This window comes from Equus przewalskii, chromosome 4 (assembly GCF_037783145.1).
Source record: "Equus przewalskii isolate Varuska chromosome 4, EquPr2, whole genome shotgun sequence".
Lineage (NCBI taxonomy): Eukaryota > Metazoa > Chordata > Mammalia > Perissodactyla > Equidae > Equus > Equus przewalskii.
Window position 1 is genome coordinate 91,880,279 of NC_091834.1, and position 17,701 is coordinate 91,897,979.

At 43.5% G+C, this 17,701-nt stretch overlaps 1 protein-coding gene across 3 annotated transcripts in view; it reads right to left on the reverse strand.

Moving 5' to 3' along the window:
- Nucleotides 1-17,701, reverse strand: part of ATP6V0A4 (ATPase H+ transporting V0 subunit a4) — a 72,807-nt gene that overhangs the window by 41,963 nt on the left and 13,143 nt on the right. The window contains exons 2-6 of one of the 3 annotated variants that reach the window (XM_070617849.1): nucleotides 8,765-8,858; nucleotides 8,585-8,650; nucleotides 5,311-5,444; nucleotides 4,221-4,299; nucleotides 3,845-3,939 (exon numbers count right to left, since the gene is read on the reverse strand). In XM_070617849.1, the coding sequence (XP_070473950.1) occupies nucleotides 3,845-3,939; nucleotides 4,221-4,299; nucleotides 5,311-5,427 (291 nt within the window). In that variant the 5' untranslated portion in view covers nucleotides 5,428-5,444; nucleotides 8,585-8,650; nucleotides 8,765-8,858. Of the gene's footprint in view, nucleotides 1-3,844; nucleotides 3,940-4,220; nucleotides 4,300-5,310; nucleotides 5,445-6,812; nucleotides 7,283-8,584; nucleotides 8,651-8,764; nucleotides 8,859-17,701 lie in introns of those variants that run through there. The other 2 variants (XM_070617848.1, XM_070617850.1) reach the window with 2 other exon arrangements.

The following is a 17,701-nucleotide window of genomic DNA, read 5'->3' on the forward strand; positions in this document are numbered from 1 at the left end:
CGTAACTATAATCTATAGCCTCCAAATCAGGAGAAGGGGGAAAAGGGTTGGATGGTATTACAGAAAGGCAAGAAAGAGGAGAAAAAGACAGAGGAAATGGTAAACCAAAAAGCCAGTAAATCAGTAATCACAATAAATGAAAATGGATTAAAGTTACATTAAAAGACAGAGATTATCATGCTAGATTTTTTCTAATTTGTTTGAGTCACTCTCACCAAAGAGAAAAACATAAACAATAAAAAAGATATCCATGCAAATGTTAGTTCTTCACCCCTCAAAAAAGCATATTAATATCAAACAAAGTGGAATATTTAACATTTTTATGATGGAAAATTTCAAACATACGTAAGTGGAGAGAACTGCATAGTGAATCTCATACACTCATCACCCAGCTTCAGTTGCAACCCATTCTCTCCCCTCTCAGAGATAATCACTACCCTGAATTTTGAACACTGACTATAGTGGCACAACGTTGGGGAAAAATGAAATCCCCATTTTTTAACCATTTTCTCTATTCACTTAATGATTCCATTAATAATAATGCTGCCATTAAAATTATTTTGGAGAACAATGCAATAGCTAAGAAATGGTTTACAATGGGATAGTAAATGCAAAAAGTAGAAAACTATAATGTATATTATGGATAGGTAATTATATAAAAATGTGGCTGGTAAGAATAAAGCCTGAAAACAGAAAAATGAAGGCAGTTTTTGCTGAGACAGTGGATTTGTGGGTAGATTTTTTTTTTTCTGAATTAATATTCCCTCTAAGATTGTTACAAAGCCTCATTAGAAATTCTACAAGGCAAGGACCCCAAGCCACTTGTGTACTCTTGCCAGAAGGATTCTCCTCTCTAGGAATTTTGGAGGAACACTCAACTAACCGCCAGATCAGTCAGATCAATCAATCAATCTGTGTGATCAATGGTAAGACAGATATTACTCTCATAAGCTCACGGTGCTTTAATATCATCTTTACAATAAATAATACCCAGAAGGAAAATACTGAGGAAAGACAGTTGGCACAAATCTGATTGTCTCTTGTCTCACTAGTTATCACTACAAATGTATGAGAGCGCACAGTTTCAAAACCAACCAGTCAGCCCACACCAGACTCATTTGGATGAAGTGATTTTTTAAGGTACTGTCTGAAACATACAACCAACTCAATTTAGAAACAAAAACCCTTGCTACCTGTTTAACAAAAGCAAGAAAGTCTCCATGCTCGTCAAGTTTCAATGTAACATCAAAGAAGAGTATCCACAATTATTTGAAAAGGCTGTTAAAATACTCCCCCCCCTTTTCTAACTACGGATCTGTGCAAGGTTGAATTACCTTTACATACTTCAACGAGAACAACATATCGGAACAGATTCAAAGCCTAACAGACGTGGGAAGCCAGTCTTCTATTGTCACGCATTTAAGAAATTTGCCAACAATGCCACTCTTCTCCCTAAAGTTTTTCTCTTGGAAAATACAGTTATTTTTCATTTTAAAAAAGCTAACGTGTAATGAGATATTATTGTTATTTTTAAATGAATTAATAAATTTTTTTTCAGTTTTAGTTCCTAATGCAGTAAATATCAATAAATATAACCCACATAAATAAAGCTCCTTGGGATCCTCAATAATGTTTAAGAGTATAAAGATGTCTGAACTCAAGAAGTTTGAGAACCGCTGAATCAGCGGGTAAATTATGAAAATGCATATGGCCCAGAAGCCCAATAGACGGTCTGAGGAACTTGGAATTCATGCATCTTGGCATGGCAGGGGAAGGCTTTACAGAACAGGTGGGAATTAAACTGAGCCTGGAGGTGTGGTTAGAATTGAGAAAAGCCATGGGTGTATACACGGAAGGCACTCCAGGCTCTGTTCCTGAGGTACAGTGCGAACAACCGCTTGGAACTGAGAGATGAACCTGAGGCAAGCAGAGAACAATCAAGGGACCAGCCCAAGGAGAGCGAAGGACTTGAGAGGTAGGACAGGGCTGGGCGGAGCAGGCTCTGAGGGCCGAGGTGGACCGGACATAGGTGAGAAGGGAACCACTGTGCATTCCTGAGCAGCGAAGTGGCAAGAGAAAGCAGTACCATGACAGAAATTAGGCTGGTGGTAAGAGGCAGAAGAGACTGGAATGGCTACGAAAAAAGCTGGGAAACCTAGAAAACTATTGCCAAAACTCAGAAGTAGGATTAGGCTGAGAGCAGAAGCGAGAATGACATCCACAGTCCACAAGAACACGTCTAGGTGTTAAGGAGGCTGCAGGAGACGACGGCGGGAGGCTGGTACTGGAAGACCAGTGATAAGATGGAAACTGGAGACGATTTTATGGAGATCCTATTCATACTAGTGAAAAGTTTTCTCCCCAGACATCCAGATTTCAATATGACAAGATCCAAAATATTTTCTAGGGGAGTTGCCAGTCTCATATATCTGTTAGAGTATCTAGATTTCTCCTACTGATGGCTTCAAAAATTTCAAGAATTTTAAGTTACCTTGAAAGAAAAAAAAACACCCAGCAGAGATAAGGCTCGGCTCAGTGAAGCTGTAAGTCCTTCCTCCTGAGGACAAACAAATCCAATTTCGTATCAAGGTCTACAGGGCCTTCCAGGATCTGGCTCTGCCCAGCTTTCAACATTCTCTCCCACCTCCCGCCCCTCCCTCCTCTCCCCACCATCTGCTCTAGAAGCTGCTAGAGGGTATGGCCATCCATATTTTATTTCTCTCTAAGGTGCCTTGCACATGGCAGGCACTCAATGTTTTATAAAAGGAAGTAGAGAAGGGAAAGAAAGGAGGAGAGTCCCACCAGCCATGAAGTCCTTGACTAACGAAAACTGCTTTAGCTGACCTCAGAAGCCAGTCTGAGGAGACGCCTGAATCTAGAGTAGTCTCAAGGCACCAGCTTTTTCCCACCAGACAGATAATTAGGAAACATCCTATTGGATCCAGCAATTCCACTTCTGGGTATTTATCTGAAGGAAACAAAATCTCTACCTCGAAAGGCTATCTGCCTCCCCATGTTCATTGCAGCGTTATTTACAATGGCCAAGACATGGAAATAACCCAAGTGTCCAACAACAGAGGGATGGATAAAGAAGATGTGATTTTGTATATATATATATATATATATATATATATATATATATATATATATATATATACACACACACACACACACACACACACACAAATGGATATTATTCAGCCATAAAATAGAAGGAAATCCTGCCTTTTGCAACAACATGAATGGAGCTTGAGGGCATTATGCTAAGTGAGATAAGGTAGACAGAGAAAGCCAAATACTGCATGATCTCACTTATATGTGGAAACTTAAAAAAAAGAACTCATAGATACACAGAACAGATTGCTGGTTGCCAGAGGCAGGGGGAGGTGGGGGCGAAATGGGTGAAAGTGGTCAGAAAGTATGAACTTCCAGTAATAAGACAAATAACTCCCAGGGATGTGATGTACAGCATGGAGACAATAGTTTTAAAAAAAGAAAGAGAACATCCCAGTGTGCTAGCATAAGCCCTGTTCAGTGGGACCGTACAGACAAGACCGCACTCCCTATAAGAATCTTATGCCCACAAAGGAAACCACTCCTCAAACTGGGGTGCACTTCCCCAGGGCTGTGTTGGGAGAGAAAAAGAGCTCTCTCCTGGATCAGGAGGAGTGACTCTAAGAATTGGGCAATAGGATTTTCCCGAGGGAGTAACACTGAAAAGTGGACAACTACATAAATCCGCCTCAACGCCTTCAGGAACCGGGTAAAGGATCCATGAGTGGCTCCCAGACTCCCCAGGAGACAGGCTTCATGACTGTCCTTAGCAAAGTGGGGAAGAACCTACCTCCAGGGTAATCATTTCCCGTGGCAGAGGGGTCGGTGGGGACTTCTCAGGCAATTGAACCTCAACCTCATTTTGCATCTCATCTTCCAGAAAACCTGAGGGATGAAACCCCACCAGAGAGCCCAAGGTGACTGCGTTTTCTCATTCCTGAGAAATGAGGTCAAGCAGGGCAGGTGCCTTTTGGCCAGCTGAGCTGCCTGAATCGCCCCAGGACCTGCCGCAGCACATGGATCCCATCTCTAGCCTCCCCCACCCTGTCTCCAGGATCACCTCGTAAAGTATTACAATAGGGACCGGTTTGTTAACCTTGTTCTGCAAACCATTAACCTCCCAGGTGCCCATTCACATTCAGACAGTAAGCAGAAAACTGGCTTACGGAGGATTCTCTCCAGCGACTCACACCTTCTGACTTCATTCACAAATTTCCTTTGGAAGCTGTTCACAGCCACATTTAACTAGAGAGAGGAAAAAATCACAAGGCACACATTAGTAGCAACAGCTGCCAACATATTCCCTTTCTTTATTATTATTATTTTTTTAATGCTGGAGAACGTTGCTGGAATCATCTTAGGAATAGAGGTTTCCATGCACAAGAGAGATGAGTTACAGGCAAAACACACTTTGATGTTTACACCCAATCCCCAAATGCCTCAGCTCTGGCCTTCTTATCCTTCTAAGACAAACATCCTCCCACAGCTAGGATTTCCTTTCCTTTAGCTGTATTTGCTATCCCAATGAGCCTTGAAGTCCTCAGTGGAGCCAAGAACATAACAGGACCTTGAAAACTACACAGCTCCATGCGATGCATCGCAGTCATCAACACAAATTCAGCATCCTTGGGGTGGCGACCCTCAACCCTGCCCAAAAAATGTCACTGGGGAACTGCCTCACGGCAGGTCCTGTGCTAGGGAGTAGGGACGCAAGGAACAAGACGTGATCTCTCCATGCAAGAGCTTGGTTCTGACCTTGGCCTTGGCGAGGATCTTAAACTGCCCCCGGGAAACGATACCCTGACATCACACTCAAGACAGTCTAGCCTTACAATGTCACTCTAGGGAGACTGTGGATTCTAGGACACTTTGTCCTCAGACCCACTGGTCAGGAAGAATAGGTATCTGTCCTGAGAACAAGGTTTGGTAACCCACGTGCCCACTGGCTATATCCACCTGCCCATTGGCTATATCCAATGCCTTGAAGATGCTACGCAGGAAGTAAAATACAACCCATCTAACACATAGTGAGTGCATTAGTTTCAAAACATTCCTCTAGAGGAGACACGCATGGAGGAAGGGAGATCGTTTGCAAGTCACCTGCCCGATGTTATCGCAAATCTGAGCCAGAAGGACTGGAACCACTGAGTTCCGTCTATTCGAGCTCAGGGCTCTTCTCCCTGCAGTTTGTTCACTACCAAGAAATGGTATGAAAGCATTCTCCAATATCACTCCACCTTCCTCCTCAGTACTTACATCTTTGAACTGAACCAATCCAAGCTCTCCAAGCTCAGCCACACAGCAATAGGCAGCCTCCACCTGGAGGAACAGCTGTGACAGACACATCTCCTCACTTCGAAACACAGACGCCATCTTGACCCAGCCTTGGTCTGCAGGAGACAAACAGATCTGAGGTAACAGCTGTGCGGAAACCCTGGGATGGAAACTGTTTTTAGTCGAGTTAAATTAAAATCCAACAGGAAAAGGAAAGATCCAACAGGAATCTCTCCTGATTTTAAAAGTATAAACCAAAAACAAGATGGCACTTTTCACCACCCCATCAGATTGGCAAAGGATTGAAAAACATGATTTAAAGACTCCCGCTGTGGAGGAAGCAGGCATTTTCATTCACTTAGCAGTTGAAGAATAAATTTATGCAGCTTTTTCAGAGAGCAACTTGTCAATATCAAATTTTATACGACTCATACTGGAGATTTCCACTGCCCTTCATCCAGATAAACTCGGAGATGCATGGGAAAATGGGTGCACAAGGGCATTTCTGATAACATTGTACCTGATAATTATAACCAGTGGATCTAACCTGGACATTCATCAACAGAGGAAGGATTAAACCGATACCACAGAGCCCTGTGTAGTCAGCAGGAATGAAATAAATCTGTATATCCTCTATATAAAAAAAGGATATTCGTCAGAATCCGTTCCCACCACAGACGCTCCAGACTGCCCTACTGCTGCCAAACCGAATTGTTTTCCCCAAAGCCTAGCCTTCTGGAAGAAGGATCGCATCTCCAGAGGGAGCCCCTTTCACCCCATGTCACTTTATAACCTGTAGAGTATCTACTATTTGCCGGACACGGGGTCTATCCCTCCTATCTTAATCCTTCTGTTGTCCCATTTCCCCACAGGATACAGTCTAAAACCCTTGACCTGGCCAACAAAAGGCAGCATAATCCGGCCTCTCTGCCTTCCCCTCCAGCTTTATGTCTCTTCATGCTGCCTGCCAGACACTTGGAATTTCTCCCTGCGCTCCCTCCTGCCCCAGGACCTTTATCCATGCTTTCCCCTAGATTTGGAACCTCAACCTCTTCCTCCCCACCCTGCATCACCCCGACACCTCACATAATCCTGTCATTCCTGGGGTCTCCATGTAAGGATCCTCTTCCTCCATGAGCCTTTCCCGGTCACCACCAAACCCCAAAGAAGGAAGCCCCCTCCTCCATGCCCCCAGATAGAAACCATCTGCAACTACTTGCTTAAGGTCTGAATTGCCCGCTAGCCAGAAAAATCCATGAGGTTAGACCTACGTCATCTTTTTCATCCTATCCCCAGTCTAGCTCAACCATAAAGCAGATGCTCCACGAATGTTTCCCCCTTTATAGACTAATTTTGCCTTTTGACACGCAGATAAATCCACTTTTCAAACCGCCCTTTCTGAAAAAGAAGGCAATGTTTTCACAGAAAAGAGACATAAGACAGCTTCATGCAGACCGCAGGGCGCAGGGTAAGGACCTTCCTACCCCAGCTGCATCGGAGCAGGTCCCGGGCTGGGGGTCTGGAGCGGGCGCTGGGGCTCGGCTCTCCGGCGGCTTCCTTCCTCCGACCCCTGGCAGGGAGCCCCCGGGGCGCGGCGGCGGGCGACGGGCGGGTGGGACCAGCCCGGCCGGGGTTCCGCAGGCGGCGACTAGCCACTCCCGGCTGCTTCTCCTTCCCAGGCTCTGTTGTATCAACACCGGGCCCGTAGCGGACGAGGACAAACCTGCCGCGCCGGCTGGCCCTGCTCAAACCCCTTCCTCCCCCGCCCCACCTGTGCCCTCGGCCACGACCTTGGGGCCCCACCAGGAAGCAGTGACTTTCTTCTCGGAGGAAAGTACCTCACCCCCCGCGGAGTGCGGGGTTTGGGAAGGGGCCTCAGAAGGGCGCAGAGACAGCCTTCTGAGGCATCCACCCAGGGCACCCAAACACTCCCTCTTCTCATTGCACAAATGAAAGAACATTAAAAAAAGTTTTGGAAAAGAAAAAAAAAAAATCACACCATCCTATCAACAATTATTTTCAAAACCTCTTTACTTCCAAAGAAGAATAGACAGACAAATCCGTATAAATCCGCACTGGCTAAAATTCAGCTTCCAGGCGGCCCAGGTAAAAAGAGACAAGGCCAGACACGATATGCACCCTCATCTCCCTGAGCACCCCTGTTGTCCCCATTTATTTGGCGGAGGGGGAAGGCGCAGGGAGGTGAACCGAGTAGGCCCTTTGCTCTGGCCCAGGGGTTACTCTGCAGGACCGCCTGAGTTCACGTCCATGAGCCCCGCAGAGCTGTTTCTCCAGGTAGGGTGGGTAGATCCCCGGCATGCACCCACCTGGGGTGCCTGTGAAACGTACCCCAGAATGAAGGGTGCTTTGTTTTTTTACTTTTTATTCTGGAAAAATTAAAGCATCTGTAAAAAGGAACCCCCACGTCCAGACCACTGAGCGGTCAACACCTATTGAATTGTGCAGCCGTCCACGCCCCCACCCGCTTCTGCCTGCCTCGGATTATTTTGAGGCAAATCCCTTACATCATATTCTTTCTTTCAAAATATTTTAGTATGGGGGCTGGCCCCGTGGCCGAGTGGTTATGTTCACCTGCTCTGCTGCAGGCGGCCCAGTGTTTTGCTAGTTCGAATCCTGGGCGCGGACATGGCACTGCTCATCAAACCACACTGAGGGGCGTCCCACATGCCACAACTAGAAGGACCCACAACGAAGAATATACAACTATGTACCGGGGGGCTTTGGGGAGAAAAAGGAAAAACATAAAATCTTTAAAAAAGAAAATAAAAAAAATATTTTACTATGTATCTCTAAAAAAATAAGGATTCTTTCATATATATACATATGTATACACATACATGTATACTTAATACCATGGTTATGCCTAAAATTCAACAACAATTCCTTAATATCAAATCTCATCAGTGTTCAAATTTCCCAGGGTATCTGAGATGTGCCCTTTTTAATAAGCCCCGAGGGTGATTCTTGTGCGTGATCAAATTAGAACCAGTGCTTTTGGGAACACGGGGTGAAAAATCTAACTTTGGCTTTGGGGAGAGCAGGCAGGAGCAGGGTGCAGAGAGTTTGGAATGATCAGCTAAGAAGAGGCAGCGATTTGGGGCCTGGGCAGTGGAAAGAGCGGGTCGCCTATAAGGAGGCCCTGTCGGCAAGGTACTGCTTGGGCTTCTCAAGGAGCAGAGCTTGGCCGCACCCACCCATCCCAACGCAGCAGAGCCACCCAAGAATCCAGACTCACCTGGGCAAAGTTCCGAAGGCTGAACTCAGGATTCGCAAAGCAGAGCAGGAGGATTAGAACTGAAAACTGCAAAAGGAATCACCAGTGTTGATTCTGCCTGTCCCATCAGATGAGCTCTGGAGGCAAGAGGAGCCCCTGCCCCGGTTAGTGCTCGCTCCTCTCGCCCCTTCCCCAGCCCACCTCTCATTCTGCTCCTCGCCCCAGCTGGGGTTGCTGTGTCTTCCGGTCAGCAGGTGGAGCTAGAGTTCTCAGATGTCCCGATGCCCGGGAATCACTGAGGAGCATGCAGAGAGAAAAGGAACATCTTGACGTTACGAGCAGAGTCAAGAGCCACTCTGCCTGACTCAGGATCCCAGCTCTGCCGTTTACCATGCGCAACCTTGGGGACGCTATTTAACCTCAGGGCCTCAGTGTCCTTGTCAGCAAAATATAATAGGATATTGGATAATTATTTAGAATGTGTAAGTACAGGAGGGAGAGGATGTTTTTAAGGTTTGCCTTTTTTCTCCTAAAGCCCCAAGTCAAAGGTGCAGAATGCCAGCACACTCACACAATGCTGGCAGGACAATACGTTAGTGCACTCTGTCTAAAAGGCAATTTGCATATGCTTTGACTCAATAATTCCACTTTAGAAGGCTCATCCTAAAAAAAATTTTTAAGGATGTAAACCAAAATTTAACTACAATAATGTCCACTGTAGCATTGTTTGTAATAAGGGCATAATTGTAAACAACTTGAATTCTTTCATCCGTTCAAGAAGTATGCGTCAAGACTCTTCTGTGTGCCCGCTCTGTCCTGGTCTCTGAGGCTAGGACAGTAAGTAAGGGACAAGGCCCTGCCCCTCGTGAAGCTTATGTCCACATGGAAGGAGACAAGTAGTAAACAAGGAGTAAGTTAGCAGGATAGCGAAGCGCTGAAAGTGCAGTGGTAGAAAGATAGGCTCCAGAGAGATGGAGAGACGCTGCTGTTGAGAAGCGGTCAGGGGACGCCTCTCTCAAAGGCGGCCGCTGAGCTGAGGCTTGGAGCATTAAATGAGGCAGGCTTGCAAAAAGGAGCTGCAGGAAGGGGATTCCAGGAAGCAGGAACAGCGATGCAAGAGCAGAGTGCGTCAGCCCACTAGCTAATTGAGTGCTATTGAGCGCTCCCCATGTGCTGGGCATTGCTTGCGTGGTTTTAGAACACATTTAAGTACTTCACATGCAGTAACCCATTTAATCTTTCCAACCACCCTGTGAGGTTGGCAGTATTCCTATTCTCAAGTTAAACATGAGGAAATAGAGGCACAAAGAGGCTAAGTAACTTGCCCGAGGTCACACAGTCACTCACACCAGGTCACCTGACATCAGAGTCTTTGTTTACAACTACTGCACGATATTGTCACATGGTCTGAAAAGGCTCACACTGGGGGCCGGCCCGGTGGCACAGCAGTTAAGTGTGCATGTTCCACTTTGGCAGCCCAGGGTTCACTGGTTTGAATCCCGGGTGTAGACCTACGCACCACTTGTCAAGCCATGCTGTGGCAGGCGTCCCACATATAAAGTAGAAGAAGATGGGCATGGATGTTAGCTCAGGGCCAGTCTTCCTCAGCAAAAAAGAGGAGGATTGGTGGCAGATGTTAGCTCAGGGCTAATCTTCCTTAAAAAAAAAGGCTCAACATGTTCTAGAAACAGAAATGAGGCCAATGTGGCTGGGCTACGTGGGGGCGGGGAGAGGTAGGATGAGGTGTGTCAGAGTGGAGGCCGGGGCCAGGCCATGTGAGGTCTGACAGCCAATAAGAAAGTTGGATTTTATTCTAATCACATTGGGAAGGCCTTGGAAAATTTGAAACAAGGGAAAGACATTTCTTGATTCACATTTTTTTAAAAATTATTTTGACTTCTGCTTCTGGAAAGATGGAGTAGAAATACTTTTTTTTCCCAATAAGTAAAACTAAAAACCCTGAACATTATATATACAGCAAACGTTAGAAGTCTCTGAAAAGTGGAGAGAAGAAAAACCTTCTAGGGACCTCAGGGCCTGAAGAACGACAGAGGGACGTTCTCTGGGGTTTCTGCTGCCACATATATTCTAGATGTGGTACTGCAGAAGCCAGCAAGATGTGCAGACAAAGAAGTTCCAAAGAAAGCTTGCTCTCTCCAGCCAAAGGACCAGGAACGGGGCAGCCTAGCAGGAAAGACCTTTAGATAATGGTCACTCTAACCCAGCCGAGGACCACGGGAAAAGTGTGGTCCCACACCCACCATGGCAGCAAAGCCCAAATGGAGAGCTCTCTGCTCTCACCCAGCTGTGCCAAAGCGACACCTGCAGTGTGGTGTCAGACAGGGTCAGGTGGGGAGTCTGAACCCCCAGCCCCACCCTGTGGTAACAAGACACCCCTTGCTAACCCGTGCTGGGGTGGTGTCAGAAGAAACCTAACCAGAACTTTCACCACTGCCCATTGGTAATGAGGCCACCCACTCCCCAGGGCATGGAGGTCATGCGGGGAGAAGTAACCAGGCGCATCTGCTCCTCCCAGCCAGGGTGGCATCAGCTGAGGTCTAGTGAATAGAAGAATCAAGTGGGGAAACCACTTTACCCGATTTCAAGACTTACTGTACAGCTACAGGAATCAAGATTGTGGCATTGGTGCAAAGACAGACATACAGGTGACATGTAGGACAATAGAGAACCTAGAAATAGCCCCGCACGAGTCTGGTCAACTGATTGTTGACAATGGCGAGAAAGCATTCAGCAGAGGAAGGATAGTCTTTCCAACAAATGGTGCTGAAGCAACTGGACATCCGTAAGCCAAAAATTGAATCAAGACATAAACCCCACACCTCACACAAACATTGACTCAAAATGGATCATAGATAAATTAAAAACGTGAAACTGTAAAACTTTTAGAAGAAACATTTTCAGAACTGAGGGCTTGGTGAAAAGTTCTTAGACAGGACATCCACAGCGCAATCCATAAAAGAGAAAAACTGATTAAAAATATTTTTTGCTGTGCAAAAAGCTTCTGTTAAAAAGATGAAAAGGTAAGCTATGGCTGGAAGAAAATATTCGCAAGCCACATATCTACTAAAGGACCCGTATTTAGAATTTATAGAGTTCTCAAACTTCAACAGTAAAAAAAAAAAATCAAATAATCCAATTAGAAAATGGACCAGAGACATGAAGAGACTTTTCACCTAAGAGGATATGCAGATGGCAGATAAGCACATGAAAAGATGTTCAGCATCGCTAGCCATTAGGGAAAAACAGATTAAAACCACAATGAAATATCAGTATATATCTAGTAAAACAGCTAAAATAATAAATAGTGACAATTCCAAATGCTGGCAAAACTGTGGAGAAATTGGGTCTCTCATGCATTGCTGGTGGGAATGTAAATGGTACAGTCACTCTGAAAAATATTTTGGCTGTCTTTTGAAAGACTGAACAAATAGAAATACCGTACGATCCAGCTATCCCACTACTGGGTATTTGTCCAAAGAATCTGAAATCAACAATTCAAAGAGGTTTCTGCACCCCTATGTTCATCACAGCATTATTCACAATCACCAAGATGTGGAAGCAACCCAAGTGCCCATCAACTGATGAATGGATAAGATGTCGTATATATATATATACAATGGAATACTACTCAGCCAGAAAAAAGACAAAACCCGTTTGCAACAACATGGATGTACCTTGAGGGTATTATGCTAAGGGAAATAAGCCAGACAGAGAAAGACAAACACCGTATGGTTTCACTTATATATGGAAATAAACACATAGATTAGGAGAACAGACTAGTGGTTACTAGAGAGGGGTGGCAGGAGGGAGAAGGGGCAAAGGGACACATATGTATGGTGATGGATGAAAACTATACTATTGGTGGTGAACGTGATGCAGTCTATACAGAAACTGATATATAATAATGTACACCTGAAATTACACAATTTTATAAGCCGATATGACCTCAGTAAAATAATTTTAAAAAATAAAAATAAAAGACTAAACATGCATTTTCCTTATGACCCAGCAATCACATTCATGAACCTTTGTCTCAGAGAAATGGAAACTTATGTTCACAAAAAAAACCTGTACATTGGGGCTGGCCTGGTGGCGCAGCAGTTAAGTTCGCATGTTCCGCTTCGGCGGCCCGGGGTTAGCTGGTTCTGATCTTGGGTGTGGATGTGGCACTGCTTGGCAAAAAGCCATGCTGTGGTAGGCGTCCCACATATAGAGTAGAGGAAGATGGGCATGGATGTTAGCTCAGAGCCAGTCTTCCTCAGCAAAAAGAGGAGGATTGGCGGTAGTTAGCTCAGGGCTGGTCTTCCTCAAAAAAAAAAAAACAAAAAAACCTGTACATCGATCACAGCAGCTTTATTTGTAATAGCCAAAAAGTGGAAACAATCAAAATATCCTACTTGTGGTACATCCATCCCATAGAACACTGCTCAGCACTAAAAGCAATGAACTATTGATAAACACGACAGCTTGATGGGTCTCAAGGTCATTATGCTGAGTGGAAAAAGCCATCTCCGGAAAGGTCACATACTGTATGATTCCATTTATATCACGTTCTCTAAATGACAAAATTATAAAGGTGGAGAACAGATTAGTGGTTGCTGGGACGTGATGTGTGTGAGAGAGAGACTGGGAAGGCGTAACACGAGGGAGACATGGTGGTGGTGGTTACATGAGTTGTTGTTCTTGTATGAACTGTGGTGCTGGTTATATGAATCTATACATATGATAGAATGACATAGAACTATATACACTCTTTATATCATTGTCAATTTCCTGGTCTTGATATTGTACTGCGGTTACGTTAAGATGTAACCAATAGGGAAAACTGTGTGATGGGCACACTAGACCAATGTGTACCATGTTTGCAACTTTCTGTGAAATCTATAATTATTTCAAAAGGAAAGATTTTTTTTTTAAAAGATTTCAATAGGAGCAAAGGTGACTTGTGCTTAGGTGGCATTATATAGTGGAGAGAAGGCAGAAAAAATTCTCTAGAGATGTGTGTTCTAGATCAAACTAGCCCAAGAGATTTGAGCGGTCTTGGAAAGATAACTCCCCACCATGAGACTCAGTTCCCTCATAGCAAAATGAAGATATTGAGCCAGATCAGTGGTTTTCAGACTGGTGAAACTGGTGCACAGGACTGGTGCAGAGAACCCTAGAGATTTTGCAAAGCCCTCTTCAGAGGCCATTTGTGGGCAAGAGGCAAAGAAAGAGTTAAGATGCCCTGCTTCATCCCAAGCAACACTTTTATCTATGGCATTGCTGCATAATTTTTTATGTTTTTTTTTTTTTTTAGTGAGGAAGATTGACCCTGAGTTAACATCTGTGCTAACATCCCATCCTGTATTCTGTATGTGGGATGCCACCACAGCATGACTTGATGAGCAGTGTGTAGATCCACGCCCAGGATCCAAACCTGTGAACCCTGGGCCGCCGAAGTGGAGCACACACACTGGGCCAGCCCCTGCATAATTTTTTTGAACAAAGGATTTCCTGATTAAAAATTTTCAAAGCTAGAGGAGAAAAAAAGAAAGAAAATAAAAAACAAACGATTCTGAAAGCTGCATGAAGAAAGGATTAGTAAAGGACAAGAGAGGAAGCTAGTTTGTCAGGAAGGAATTTAAATGATTTCAATGAGAGCTGGTGGTCCATCCTTACACTATAATTGGTACAAACAACAAAGCAGCTTCTATAGACATCATGTTCTGAATTTTTAAATATTTAATTTTTTGTGATAAGTATATATAATTTTGTAAAAAGAAATTGTAAATCTTTGGGACAGAGATCTTAAGAAGTGAAAAACAGGGGCCGGCCCTGTGGCCAAGTGGGTAAGTTTGTGTGCTCTGCTTCGGCGGCCCGTGATTTCGCCAGTTTGGATCCGGGGCATGGACATGACACCACTAGTCAGGCCATGCTGAGGCGGCGTCCCACATAGCACAACCAGAGGCACTCACAGCTAGAATATACAACTATGTACTGGGGGGCTTTGGGGAGAAGAAGAAGAAGAAAAAGAAGAAGAAGATTGGCAACAGTTGTTAGCCCAGGTGCCAATCTTAAAAAAAGAAAAAGAAAAAAACAAAGAAGTGAAAAACAATATAAATGTTCAAAATTAAGGAAGTGATTAAATAAATTATGACACATCTGTGGGATAGAGCACAGCGCAGCTACTGAAATAGTACCAAAAGCATTCTGTTGACGAGGAAGTATGTTCTAGGTACATTGTTGATGAAAAAGTACTTTATCAAATGGTATGTAGAGTATTATTAAATTTTTGTCAACATGTGTAATCTGCATTGAAAGATATGGGCAGAGCTGTCCTGCAGTCATCATGGTGGGTAGGATTTGGGGTATTATTTACGTGCTTTGCCTTTTTCTTTCTTTCTGGCATCTCTGTAACAAACAGACAAAGCTTTTGTATTACAGGTCTGAAACGTATATACTATATATTATATAACATCTCTTGGGCAGCATCCCGTAATCAAAGCATGTTAATCCTTCTGTACTTAAATAGATACATTCTCCCTATGAAGAATCAACAAAAAACATACACAGCCCATGTTAGATCAGGTCAGATTGTGCTGCCAAGTTCCTAAAAACTTTTTTGGTTTCAGAGCTTTATGGATTCTGAATTGCAAGTGAGAGATTATGGACCATTAAAACAAAAACAATACAAGAAACTCATTTGAGGGGAAATTTAAGTCCTTCGTGATACAGTGTTACAAAGCAAAATGTCAACTTGAGTGGGCATCACATTCATAAATGGGCAAGTAATAAATGGATATGGAAACAGACCAGAAAGCAGAAGTCAGGTCCAGTAATCCTAATCTCAATGGCTAACACACAGATAATGCTTCCTATGGGCTAATTTAAGACAAAACGCTAAGAAATAAGTACTATTCAGACCCTGATTGTTGTTATTTTGTTTGTTTGTTTTATAGATTAGGAAACTGAGGCAGAGAGAGGCGACCTGATCAGGGTCGCTCAGTTAGTAAGGGGTAAAGTGAGGACTTGAACCCAGATAATGGCTCCAGAGCTGAGACACCCTAGTCTCAGGAATCAAATTATTAAACAACCACAGAGACAAACGTGTAATAACTGGGATGGACGTGCTGAAGCGGGGAGCACGGCTCTCTGAGCTGCATAACCCGACCCAGTGCAGGCTCAGGAAAAGCTTTCCTGAGGAAAGAAGGCGGTATAAATAGGGCGAAGAGAAGGAGGGAGGCTTTGAGATGGGGCTGGGGAAGTGGGCAGGATGAGGAAGTCAGGACCCGGTAGACGCTATTAAAGATGGTGTCTTTATCCTAAAAGCAACCAGAAGCCCTTGACAGGTGTTAAGCCTGTGGGATGGGGGTAAACGATACAGCTCTGAAAGCATATTTCTAATTACAGAGTGGGTTGGAGGCGAGGCAAGAGAAGCAGCAGGCAGACCAGTTCCGAGACGAGGATAATGGTCCAGGCAAAAGACGAAATGTTTTTTCTTTTTAATGTCCCATGTGACAAAATGGAAAGTACACATGAAGCATTTTTGCAGCCTAGTGAAGTAAGAAAAGCAATTGTCTGAGTTGCAAGCTGAATTAGCTGCTATTTTCACGAACACATTTCTACTTGAAAGGACAGCTGAGAAACTGTGGTTATTCAGACTCCGGCATTTGGCAGGCATTTTCTCAAAAATGATCCAAATGATTCTGTCACTTCAAAGGAAAACAACTGACAGTGTTTGTTGCCCATGACAAGATTGTAACTTTCAAGTAACAATTAAAATTTTGGAAAACTTTTATCTGCCACCATGAACTTGACAGTTTCCCAATACTAAAAACTTTTCTGATGAAGATATTTCTGTGGGTATATTTATAAACGTGATTTTTTAGTTGCCTTGTGTAATGAAATGCGACAACATTTAGAAGATCTGCGTAACTCAATGAACCAATATTTTCCAAATGACCAAAGCATAATGTTATCACATCATAGATGGGCAAATGATCCATCGAAAGTACATGATTAACCAATGGATTTTAATGAAAATGTCATTGATTGGTTCCAGATTCCATATGCAACTAAACTTTTAAAAATTATTACTTGTCAAGTTTTGGTGTATTATCAAAGAAAAATATCCACAACTATCTGAAAAGGCTAGTAAAACATTTTCCCCTTTTCTTAAACTATATATCTATGGCAGGCCATATTTTCTCCATATATTTCAACAAAAATAACATATAGCGACAGATTGAGTGCAAAAGTAGAAATGCAAAAGACATCCAGCTGTCTTCTATTAAAGTCAGACATTAAAGAGATTTGAAAAATAAAACAATGCCACTCTTCTCAGTAAATTGTTTGTTTTGGAAAATACAGTTACTTTCATAAAAATATCTATTTATATCAACACACAACTGGTTTAATATTATTTTAAATGAGCTAATATGTAAGCATTTTTTTAATTTCTAAGGTTTAATTTCTAGTGGTAAATATCGGTAGACAGAATCCACATAAGCCAAAGCTCTTTGGGTTTCTCAACCATTTTTAAGAGTAGAAAGGGGCCCCTAAACGAAGACATTGAGCATCCCTGGCCTGGGGAGAGGATGGAGGGGTGTCAGCTTCCTAGGGCTGCCTCAACACAGAACCACAGACTGAGTAGTTGAAACAACAGAATTTATCATCTTCAATAGTCAAGACTTGGAAGCAACCTAGGTGCCCATCAAGGGACGAATGGATAAAGAAGATGAGGTATATATACACAATGGAATACTATTCAGCCATAAGAAATTATGAAATCCAGCCATTTGTGACAACATGGATGGTCCTTGAGGGTATTATGCTGAGTGAAATTAGTCAGAGGGAGAAAATCAAACACCGTATAAGCTCACTCGTAAGTAGAAGATAAAAACAACGACAAACAAACACATAGCAATGGAGATTGGATTGGTGGTTACCATGGAGGAAGGGGGGAGGAAGAGGGGGGAAGGGCAAAAAGGATGATTAGCTCACGTGTGAGGGGATGGACCATAATTAGTTTTTGGGTGGTGAACATGATGTAATCTACACAGAATTTGAAATATATTACAATGTACATCTGAAAGCTATATAATGTTATAATCCAATGATACTGCAATTTAAGAA